Source organism: Gossypium raimondii, chromosome 6 (genome assembly GCF_025698545.1).
Source record: "Gossypium raimondii isolate GPD5lz chromosome 6, ASM2569854v1, whole genome shotgun sequence".
NCBI classification, from domain to species: Eukaryota; Viridiplantae; Streptophyta; class Magnoliopsida; order Malvales; family Malvaceae; genus Gossypium; species Gossypium raimondii.
The window spans coordinates 11,417,560-11,429,728 of record NC_068570.1 but is presented as its reverse complement, the minus strand read 5'-3'; the positions used below and the strand labels follow the sequence as shown (position 1 = coordinate 11,429,728).

The 12,169-nt window shown below is 33.5% G+C and overlaps 1 protein-coding gene across 2 annotated transcripts; it reads left to right on the top strand.

Annotated features, from left to right (window-relative positions):
• Positions 1–6,158: 6,158 nt before the first annotated feature.
• On the top strand, positions 6,159–9,537 carry LOC105773435 (glutathione hydrolase 3). 2 transcript variants are annotated; one of them, XM_052632561.1, is made up of 7 exons: positions 6,159–6,358; positions 6,977–7,308; positions 7,414–7,932; positions 8,028–8,263; positions 8,351–8,615; positions 8,720–8,848; positions 8,952–9,537. In XM_052632561.1, exons 1-7 carry the CDS (start codon positions 6,250–6,252, stop codon positions 9,216–9,218), a joined length of 1,857 nt encoding a protein of 618 aa, XP_052488521.1. In that variant the 5' UTR covers positions 6,159–6,249; the 3' UTR covers positions 9,219–9,537. The 2 variants fall into 2 exon arrangements, with proteins under 2 accessions (XP_052488521.1, XP_012450802.1); XM_012595348.2 differs by having other exon boundaries at positions 6,160–6,358; positions 8,711–8,848.
• Positions 9,538–12,169: the final 2,632 nt, after the last annotated feature.

Sequence of the window (12,169 nt, the reverse complement as noted above, 5' to 3'; positions counted from 1 at the left end):
ATGAATTTGATATAATAAGTGATATGAATTTATTTGTGTTGATAATATTGAATTATATTGAATATCGAAAATGTGGACTAAACTGAATATAGTATAAAAGAGTGTCATATTATTCATATATGATATGTGACATGAATTATGCTATATGATATTTGATATCTATATATGTTTATGAATTGATGGTGAAATGAAATGAGACTATGATATATAGATGATTGATGCCTATGAGAACTTAGTAAAATGCTAGGACACAATTGGCATGTCATTAGGGTTATATGTGCGCTTGTGTACGGGCTAGTTAACAATGTGGAGACTATGGTATATTATTCAGGGATCCAACATTTATTATGGATCATTGAGTATTCACTGCCTCTACGGAGATCTTGGTGTGGTGGAGGGATGTATTTGAATATGTTTAAACATGTGATGCTTATGGGATTTGCACTATGGTGCCTTGGTGCGGTGTAGTTCATGCTCATACGAGCTATCTTGGTGTGGTGTAGCTCACCCACGTGTTCGAGTCTATTTTACTAGGGTTCCGTTGGGCGAAACATTAAATTGAATTTTGAAATTAGAATATGAAACGTGTATTGGTTAAATGATATTTGCAATCATTTGATAATACAGAATGGTATTACAAAAGTATGTATGTGATCTGTAATTATTGATAGCATGTGAAAGACCATGCGAGCCGATATACAAGCCCAGAGGGCTGATATAAAGATATAGCGAATCAATAGATTTGATACGGAAACGGGATAATGATTCATTACATAGAATGAATTGAAATGAAATTGAATGTATTAATGCTAATAGAAAGGAAGGTTTGATATTTTATATTGATAAGATTAGTTGGTGACAATTTAGATTAAAATATATGCATGATTGGTAATAGTTTGATAACATGATGTGTATAAATTAGATTGTAATTGTAAAACCCCTATCTCGTATTTTTCACCGAATTAGGGTTACGAGGCGTTACTATACAAAAAAAAACACATTTCTGAACAATCACTTATTAAAATTCATGTATAAAATTTTATCAACTTCTTTATCAAAGTTCTCAAGCTCAAATAACATCTCACCAATCATTCATAAATGTCAAGTCATTACATATATATCACATATCCAATTAAATAAATCATGAATCATTCACGAACCAAGTAGCCATAATTCACTGAATCACATAAACCAAATTCGCATTACAAACCATGCTTTGAAACTCAACCAAGTTATTACCATTTTCTTATTCAAATATTCGTACCAACTAATATATATCCATATCATGTTTCTTATGCTTCATAAATTCAATGTTCAAAGCATATGTTCATCTATTCATGGCATTCGAATACCTAAAATATAATCAAATATATTTTATTCCATATAACAATCACATATTTCATCTCATTCTTTTGTATACAACTAATTCAATGGCTAATTATTAAATGTATCATTTCATAAACCTAAGTGCATCAACAAATCAAGTCAAACCAATCCATATTATACAACCTATTAATTATCCAAATATAGGTCATTATCAAATATCACCAGATGGTCAAATATAGTTTTAATACATTACAATTTCATGCGCAATATGCTACAGTAACAATAGCTATTCCTAAACTCAGTTGTCGAATCAAGTATACCAAATTTATAAGCTTTACACATTTGTATATTATACCAATTCGACCATTTCCCACAGCTTAATTTCCATTAACAAAATAGACAATAACTAGCATTATCACATTACCAAAATATACCTCTTTTCACATTACAAAATTATGCGTATATTACATATCAATTTGAACCATTTTCGAACACTAATAAATAGACATATCATGCTAGTTCACGTGCTAAAATCATGTCTAGACATCACCCTTTTCAACCATCCAATGAGTGATTAAAAAACCGAACCTAAATGACCAACCATTCAAGCATAAAACATGTGCATACTTTGCCATCACCAATCAATTATACCAAACTTAGTTTATAGAAACTCATGTATTTTAGCAAAACACAACCATCAACTAACTCATTATTCAAACCGAATCATATAACCAAATACCACACATATATACACCATGAAACATACTTCCATAATAATCTTGAGATATGACTGAATACACACAAGCATTAACATCATGGTTAAGCCATTTTCGCATGTCTATATATATACACAAATTCCAAAACCAGTATATCAAAACTAGCCTATACATGCCACATAACCAAAACTCAAAGCATTTATTTACCGAAGCGAAAACTGAATAGTGTGATGTGGTTTCCCATGACTTCCAATCCGAGCACGTCTCTGAAACTCTATAAACATAGGAAAAATACATAAAGTAAGCTTTGAAAGCTTAGTAAGCCATAAGCAAATAATTCATCACAATAACATATATAATTCAATTCGAATAGACTGAATTTAGTTAATCTCATACACATATACAACCACTTTTCTCATATAATCCATATTGTCACATTACACAACTTCACTTACCTTATTTATCAATGAACATATAAACCGTGCTTTAAAATTCAACCATTTCAATCTCATTTATCAATTCAAAATTCAAATTAACTACCATACATCAAAGTCATATTACACATGCTTCATAATTCCACTGTTCGAACCATATATACTCCTCATTCAAATATATCACATTCGGTCATACAAAACACATAACCAACAAATCAAAACATGCTTATTTAACTCTTTCACATTTACATAACATATTTAATAATTTAACCTTATCAATAACATTTATCTAATCATCTTTCAAACCAAACTAGCATACCTCAAAACCATGTTTCATAAATCCCATGTTCGAAACATAAGACCACAATTTCATGGTATTCGAACTCTTGAATATAATTAAGCTTATTTCATTACAATTTCATATAACAAGCATATGTATCACAACGTTCATTTATATACATTCATTTCATTCATTGTCATGTATTTCACATATCGTCATTTGAAACATACTCACCTTTCATTCTTGAATATCATATACACTTCGTACGTACCTGAATCGGATATACTTTCACATAGTCATTCTTTTCTCGATATTGCCCGTTAAACCGTTTGGAATCAATAAGGATACTCGGATAGCTCGGAAGCTCTTACAATGCCAAATTCCCAGACGTGGTCTTACATGTAATCAAATATCGATGCCACTGTCCCAGACAAGGTCTTACACGAAATCGTATACGATGCCGATGTCCCAGACATGGTCTTATACGTAAATCTCAAATCGACGCCAACGTTCCAGACGTGGTCTTACACGATAACTCATATCGAAATCCTATGTCATGACATATGTATCCTATACTATTCCTATGGTTCGTATAGGGCTTTCGGACGTCATGATTTGATCGATTCAAGCTTGTAACTAGTTCTTCAATGCTTAATTCATTTCGACATTTACACATATACTTATTATAATTCAATTAAGCACATATAACACACATACTTTCGAATTTAACAACATTTATTTACTTATGAACTTACCTCATACGGACACGAACGAACCGGACGACTATTCAAAAAAATTTTATTTTTCCCCGATCCAAATCCGATCTCCTCTTTTCTTGATCTAATTCAATTCAAATTTGGCTTGTTTAATAACATATTCATTCAATTTTATCCAAAAATACATAATTTGGGCATTTTTCATTTTAGCTCCTAACATTTCATATTTTTACAATTTAGTCCCTATTTCAAAATAACACAAATTACTCAAAATTTCAACAAACCCATGTTAGGACAAATTTACCTTAGGTCCTTAGAAGCCCATTTATTCAATTTATTTCATAATTTGACCCTTCAATTTACAAATTTCACAATTTAATCCTTAATACACATTTTTATCAAAAATCATTTAATTAAACATATTAATCTATCAACAAATATTTATTTTTCATCATCAAACAACAAAAAAATCATGCTATAATCAATGGAAAATCACAAATTCATCATAAATTCTGAAAATTAGGGCATGAGCTAGCTAGAATACGAAGCAATGATCTAAAAAACATAGAAATCATCAAAAACCGAGCAAAGAACATACCTAAATCAAGATTTAAAGGTGCCAAAATTCAGCAAGCTTTAAACCTTATTTATTTTCTCTATATTCGGTTGAACATGCAAGAATATAAGCATATTTTAACTTTGTTTTATTTAATAATAACCTTATTTCTAAAATTACTTATTAAACCTTAATTAATATAATTTATAAACACTGAGTGGATGGTCATTATTGTCCATTAACCATATCAATGGTCCATTTGCATAATAAGGACTTCATAGTTAATAAGCCATAGCAATATAGCACATTAACAAATAGCATACAACTTTTGCATTTTGCGCGATTAAGTCCTTTTATCAAATTAACCAACCAATCGGTAAAATTACTTCTCGAAATTTTCACACATATCAAATAATATGTTTTAAATACCAAAAATAATATTAAAATAATTTTACGACCTCGGATTTGTGGTTCCGAAACCACTATTCCGTCTAAGGTCTAAACCGGGCTGTTACAGTAATTGATGCCATTGTGTGAAATTGAAACACTTGATATGATATAGTTAGAATGTGAACTTGCAATGGTATATATTCATCTTGTTACCATGCTAGTTATATGGCTTGAATCATGAAAGTTCCACTGAGTGTTATCACTCGGCGTACGGTTTGTTTATTCCGTGCGTAGGTATTAAGGAATCTCAAAGTCTTGAGGATTGATTCAGCATCCAAATCGTAGTTCTCAACTCGAAAAAGTTTGTATAGTCCCTTTTTCATTTTGATATATGGCATGTACTTAGGATTTGAAGTCGGTTTTGTATTGAAATGGAAATTATGAATTTTGAATTGGCATTGTGGTTTAAGTCAAGTTACAATTTGTTTAATATACATATATGCACATGGCATAAGTAGGTTGAAACGGTTAAATAGTCATATGTTTTGGATTTGAAATGATGATTTGTCTAATATATATAAATATATGTATATATGGTGTTAATGATCAAAATTAAGCATATAAGAGTGGTTAAAAGTGTTGAAATAGTTGAATTGTGGTATAGGTTTGATTGATTAGGTGATATGAACTGGTACCAATTGGACCTTTTGAAAATAGGCTGTCACGTCGTAATGCCGGACTTTTAGCGTTGCAACGAAGTGAAGTTAGTGAGTTACGTAGTGACTTGGAACCCCTGAAGTCACAACGTCAACTCGATAGTTTGAAAATTTTACAACTTGGTCCTTATTCGACCTTGAGTCATATTAAGAGCTTTTGTAAGCTCATACAAGGCTCATATATGGTTGTTTAACATGTTGAAATGAAGATTTAATATTAATAATATGTCTTAACTATTAAAATGAATTGTATTTGATCGTAGTTGCTCTGGCAACAAATGCGATATCCTGTAGCTCGGACCCAACAATCGGGTCGGGTATGGGGTGTTACATTAACAGTTTTCTTGACTAATTACTCGATTGTCCATTAATAAATTTTCCATTTAAATACGAAAATTCTTCTATTCTTAATTTCACTGACTCAGTTTACGGAATTTGATTTCGAACTCGCACTTTTCGATGTCGACTAAAATAGGATTGCTATAGGGGAAGTGATAGGGGAAGTGGTGGGGTATTAAGTGGGCAGGGACGTGTCTTGTTCCTGACATCCCTGCAAGGTGTGCAAGCCTCGGGGAGGCCCAAATCGGCACCATGGCAAGGACAAGACACATCCCTAATCACTTAATATCTGGATTTTTATATGATTTCAAGGTCGATTCACCTTTAGCAATTCTTATTGGAGCCTTGGAAAAATAAAAATAAAAATACTTTTTGAAAACATATCATTACTGTAAATAAAAATCAACCTATATCATTTTGGTAATATATATATATATAAATAGTATTATTTGAATGAAAATCCTTACTAACTTAAAAGTTAAAACTCAAAGTCCTTATTTTATTTTTTATTAGCTTTTTACGCATGCTCCTTGTTTTATATATTTTATATAATATATCACTACCAACTAATCCTATCGACAATTACTAAAAGAAATTCCAACATGTGAAGGTACCGCGTCAGTATGTAATTGCTTTATATATTTTATGTTCCATTTTCAAATTTTATTTGAGTATATAATTGAACTCAAAATGATGACATCTCTCTACCAGTACCACCCACCTAACTTCTGCAAAAAATATCTCTTCCTTTTCCTGTGGAAACAAGGGATTCATGCATGGGGAGACATAACATGGAAGCTCCTCTTTTAGATGAGAAGAACAACAACAGAAACATTATTCGGAACACTGCTCTCTGCTTCTTCTTTCTTCTTTTAACCCTTTCAAGTCAGTTCCTTTATTTATTTTTTTCCTTTTTTTCTTGTTTCTTGCTTTTAATGTTCCCATCAAGACTGGTTTTCTCTGTATTGTTTTTTTTCTTTTTGTTTTCTGTTTTTCCAGGATCGATTGCCTTGCTTTTATCCATTTATTTCATCAAAGTCAACGGTTTTCTGTTACTTTCTGTTACATGAGAATTTAGAAAAACCAAAAGAATACTTCCATATTCATTTGCTCGACTAATGTTTATAGAATAATACCCAAAAGTTTCTATATTTTGTGACTCTCAGTGAATAGTTGAATGAGTTTGGGGTAAGATACATTTTCATTTGCTAAATTTACAGCAGCGGTTTTGTAATAATAACTTCTATTACAGCCTTATGAACCTGAAGGATTCTTTCTGATCTGATACGATATGGTTATTGTCAGTTGCACATAAGCAAAAGTTACCATTTAGCAAAGGTTCCTGCTGCAAATCCTGGGTTCATATTTTTCAACAAATCCTGATTTGCATTCAAGAATTCCTTTTTAAGTGAATATACTAAGACTACTCTTGTTTCATATAGTTTATAATCATGGGTTTCTGCTTTATTTGATGCTGGGATATGGTGTGTGTCTCTGTTGTAGGCCTTATATTCAGAGACGACTTTAGCTACTTGTTGGTTAAAGGAGGAAACAAGTACAATGAAAGGGTTGAAGTTGGTGGCCCCGACAGTGTCGAGTCAGATCAGGGCGTTGTTGCCGCTGATGATGCTCGTTGTTCTAAAATCGGTGCCCTTATGCTCAAGAAAGGAGGGCACGCGGTGGATGCAGCGGTGGCAACGGCATTGTGCGTTGGAGTCGTCAACCCAATGGCTAGTGGAATTGGAGGTGGAGCTTTCATGGTGGTTAGGTCTTCATCGACTTCACAAGTCCAAGCCTTTGATGCCAGAGAAACAGCTCCCTTAGCCGCTTCACAGGTTCCCAGTTCTCTCTTTCAGTTTATATTATTTCTAAGACAAGTTTATCGATCACAGGTTCAGTTTTTGTCTTGCTTATGCCTTTTGGTAATTGTTAACGCGCAGAACATGTACGAGAATGATATGAGAACCAAGTACTATGGTCCATTGTCAATGGGAGTTCCTGGTGAAATTGCTGGCCTTCATGAAGCTTGGTTGAGATATGGTCGATTAGATTGGAAGACACTATTTGAGCCTGCAATAAAACTAGCTAAAGAGGGATTTATGACTGCTCCTTATCTTGGATTAAGTATTGCTGAGCACGAGCTGCTGATCATGAATGATCCCGGCTTAAAGCAGGTGTTTGCACCAGAGGGGAAGCTGTTACAAGCAGGTGAAAAATGCTATAATGTAGAGCTAGCCCACACCCTTGAGGAAGTGGCAGAACAAGGACCATGGGTTTTATATAATGGAACTATAGGAGAGAAATTGGTAAAAGATGTGAGACAGGTTGGTGGGATTTTGACAATGGAGGATTTAAGGAATTACAAGGTAGAGGTTACAGATGCAATGGCTGCAAATGTGATGAATTACACTATATATGGAATGCCACCTCCTTCAAGTGGAACACTTGGGCTGTCTCTGGTGGGTAAAATGTATATATTAACTTCATTTTTCATGCTTTAGACCCTAGTAGCATTCAAACTTCAAGTCTTTCTAAACATCATGACATGAAACAGGTTTTGAACATCTTCGACAGCTATGGAAGTGCCGATGCCGCAAAGGGCGATCTTGGAGTGCATCGCCTGATTGAAGCATTGAAACACATGTTTGCTGAAAGAATGAACTTGGGTGACCCTGATTTTGTTGACATTACCAAATATGTATCTGAAATGCTTTCTGTTACTTTTGCAAAGCAAATTCAGGAAAAGATAATTGACAACACCACTTTCCCTGCAAACTATTATATGTACAGGTATGCATTATAAACAAGGTAATACGAACAAACCTTTAGAGTCTTTACAATGAAGTTTCTGAGCTTTGTAATCCTTTCCATTGCCAGATGGAGTCAACTCAGAGACCATGGAACTAGCCATTTCTGCGTCGTAGATGCAGAACGTAATGCCGTATCGATGACCACCACTGTAAATTACCCTTTCGGAGCTGGAGTGTTATCGCCTTCCACCGGGATCATTGTTAACAATGAGATGGGTGATTTCTCAGCACCAACAGAGATATCTCCAGATATGCTCCCTCCTGCTCCTGCAAATTTTATTAGACCAAACAAGAGACCTCTATCTTCCATGACACCACTTATTATTACCAAGGTTTACAAAATTAAATGCAGCACTTACGTTTGAGTTGTTTCAGTAACCTTCCGATGTCTTGATCTGTTTCACTAACCTTAATGCCTGACTGGCAGGATAATCAGCTGGCAGGAGTGATTGGTGGCAGTGGTGGAATGAACATAATACCAGCAGTAACCCAGGTTTTCCTAAATCATTTTGTATTGGGGATGGAACCTTTAGCTGCAGTTCAACATCCAAGAATCTACCACAAGGTATGATTCCATTGGACTGGATAGATAGTAATAATAGGTCATGTAATTGGTATTCTTTGTATTTGAAAGAGCATCCAATGAAGTTCATCTTGGTTTGCTGCAGCTAATACCAAACCTAGTTTATTACGAAAACTGGACTGTGATTGATGGGGATCACATCGAGCTTGCAGATGAGACAAAGATTTTCCTGAGAGAGAAGGGGCATGAGCTGCGGGCCAAGTCAGGTGGGGCTATCGTCCAGTTTGTTGTTCAAGCCCTCCAGAAAGACATAGAAAGGGGCCGAAAATTTGGAAAAGATTTATATATATTTCATGGAACATTAACTGCTGTTAGTGACCCTAGAAAAGATGGAAAGCCAGCAGCCGTCTGAATAAGTTGAGAAGCATTCAAAGCAATATGCCGTTAAAGAAAATTAAAATGCAAAGCTTTGTATTCCCTTTTCTTTTGTTTAAGGTGCAATGCATAGAAATGAAGGATAAGGTGTTAGATGGAGCAGGCTAAGTAGTTGCGGACACTTTCGGTGAGACGAGTCTGTTCTAGCTTCTTCACCGTCAATATGAAATTTCTTGTATGCAAGAACCAAGCTCCATTATTTTCCTAAATTGTATATAGTTTTTGTTATGTGCAAATTGCAAGGTATGGGACTTGTATTCCGCATAAGAAAATAAAAGATTTCCTAGTGGAGTTTATATGGACTCTCTAACTTCAATAGTTAGTTTTTGGGTTGTAGTTCTCCAAATATCGTATCAGTTGGTATTAGAGTCATTCATCATGTATCTCAGTTGTAATCGTGTGGCACGGGTGGTGACGTCGACATTGCAGTGTTAGTCCTAGCTCGTGTCGGCTACAAGGCTACAGAGCATGATGGATTGCTATGTGCCAATTACAAGGTATAGACTTGGATCCTATATAAGAAAGTAAGATTTTCTAGTGGGGTATATATGGACTTAGGCCAACCTCAATAGTTAGCTTTTGGAGTGTAGATCTCCAAAGGTCCATATCATTTTTTTTAGATAAGTAAGAATTTTTATTCATCCAAAAAAGAAAATAATTTTTTTTTTGGTACATAGGAGTGGTCCAAGACCGCTTTAATGCATAACAGGTATAACGACCTGATAGTCAGGGGCGACGAAAAGTATTGTTTCGAGACTCCGCTTTTGTAAATTGGGTCCATGAATATTTTCTTACGGAGCTATAATAGAGGCGAATTAAATTTTAGATAAATAATTTTCAGGAATTAGGATTTATTAAGGTATAGAGGCTAAATCGTATAAGTACTAAAAGTTAAATTATAAATTAAAATTAATTAAAATGACTAAAGTAGTAAATACACTACTAATTAATTGTTGATAGACGGTGGTGGGTTGGGTGTCTTAGAAATTTATTAACTAAACTATTAATTATATGTTATAAAATATAATATATAAGAATAATAATTTAGTGGAAAGAAAGAAAACTTTCATTTTCTTTTTCATGCAAACTTTCAAAGCTTAAGGGGAAAAGAGCTTACGAACGACCATAGAAATTTTGAGGTTTCAAGCTTAAATTGGTTAGTCAATTTAATCTTTTTTTTTATAATTTTCATATTTTTAGAATTATGGTATTTAAAGTTAGCCGACCCATGTTATAATTTTTAGTATGGTTTAAGACTGAAGATGCTACCATTGTTGATTAGTTAGAGTTTTATGGATTAAATTGATAGATTTTTAAGTTAGAAGTGGAAAAGGACTAAATTGTGGAGTTAATTATTGATTTTGAGCAATAGGGACTAAATTGTGAAAATTTCAAAATTAAGGGGTGAAATTGAAAATTTGGAGCTAAATTTAGCTTAGAGTGGAATTGGTATAAAAATTTGAGGTTAGATGTGGAGATTAAATTAGTGTTGGTTTAGGGACTAATTTGAGGATTAAGCAAATGTAGTATAAAATTTGAAATTTAATGAGAATTGAGTTGTGTATTATTAATCTATTTTATTCCGTAGCAAACGTAGTTACGGATTCTCGAGTAAGAAGGGGAAAGACAAGGTTGACATTGAGTAGCTCGGAATATATGGTTTGTGTTTCTATAATCCAAACTAATTATGAATTAGTGCATATTGAATTGTTTGTGTATGGTAAGTATTTGATGTGAGAACTCTTATACATTTTGGGTTGCATTGAATCAAATGATAATTAAAATGATCCAATTATAAAAATCGAGAAATGGTGTATTTTTATGACCGTTGAATTGAATATATGTATTGATAAAATGTAGCTGCTATCAATTTGAATATATGATTATATGTGATAATGTACATATATGAAATTGAGACATTGATTGTATTGAAAAGTAAAATAAAACCCTATTAACTGTTTCGGGCTAAGTCGAATATAGATGGCATGCCATAGGATAGGAATAGTACAAGGATTACTTCGACTTCGAGTCGATGAGGCACTGGGTGCCAAGTTTGCTTCGATTTAACCGATGAGACAATAGGTGTCAACTTATTATAGCACTGAGCGTAATTATTTGCTTCGGAATTATCTGATGAGGCACTGGGTGCCAAATTGGTGTGTTGGATGGATCCGTGTATCCGTCCGAGTCCGAGTCCAAGTCTGAGTCTTGTTAATAGGGAAAATAAATGATAAAAATTGATGTGTTTGGTACTGAAAAGACAAAGGATGAGAAATGGAAATGAGATGTGAAATGGAATATTAAATTGGTAGATTTTGTTGAGAATATTGATGAATTATGAGCACTGAATTCATGAATTGGAAATGATGATGAATTATGCCATTGTATGAATTGATTTATCAAATGTCTTATGAAATGCTGTTGTCATGTATTAGAACTTGCAAGATTAGTTGGATGTGAACAAGGAATGAGTAAAATTAGTATTATTGGCATGATATATTATATAATATTACTTATTTGCATTTTTACATCTTAAGTATTTATATCTCATTTTAATGTTCAAATTATAGAATTACCACCGAGTTATACTCAGCGTACGTTTGGTTTTCCGTGCACAGGTTAGGTACTTTTCAACGTATTGTCGACTCAGCATCCAACAACGATCTCGTTCTCAAGTTGTGGTGATGTTCTATTTTGTTATGGCATGTACCTAGGTGGTCTTTTGGTTGATCGTTATTTTGTTAATGTGATGATATTTTGAGTCCCAAGTGTAATGGTATTTATATGTTCATATGGTTGAGGTTGAAGCTATATCTTGGTATGTTAGTCAAACTTGATGTTTTGCATATTTTTAGCTTTAAACTTGGTAGCCTAATTAGCTAGAATATTAGCTCAATTATGATAATTCGGTATGAATAAGTGTTTGAA

Excerpts from the sequence above, each read along its gene's own strand:
- LOC105773435 (XM_012595348.2), top strand. The coding sequence starts at position 6,250 with ATGGGGAGACATAACATGGAAGCTCCTCTTTTAGATGAGAAGAACAAC. Across the intron at positions 7,309-7,413 it reads CTCCCTTAGCCGCTTCACAG|AACATGTACGAGAATGATAT; the intron begins GTTCCCAGTTCT and ends GTTAACGCGCAG. Across the intron at positions 8,616-8,710 it reads CACCACTTATTATTACCAAG|GATAATCAGCTGGCAGGAGT; the intron begins GTTTACAAAATT and ends CCTGACTGGCAG.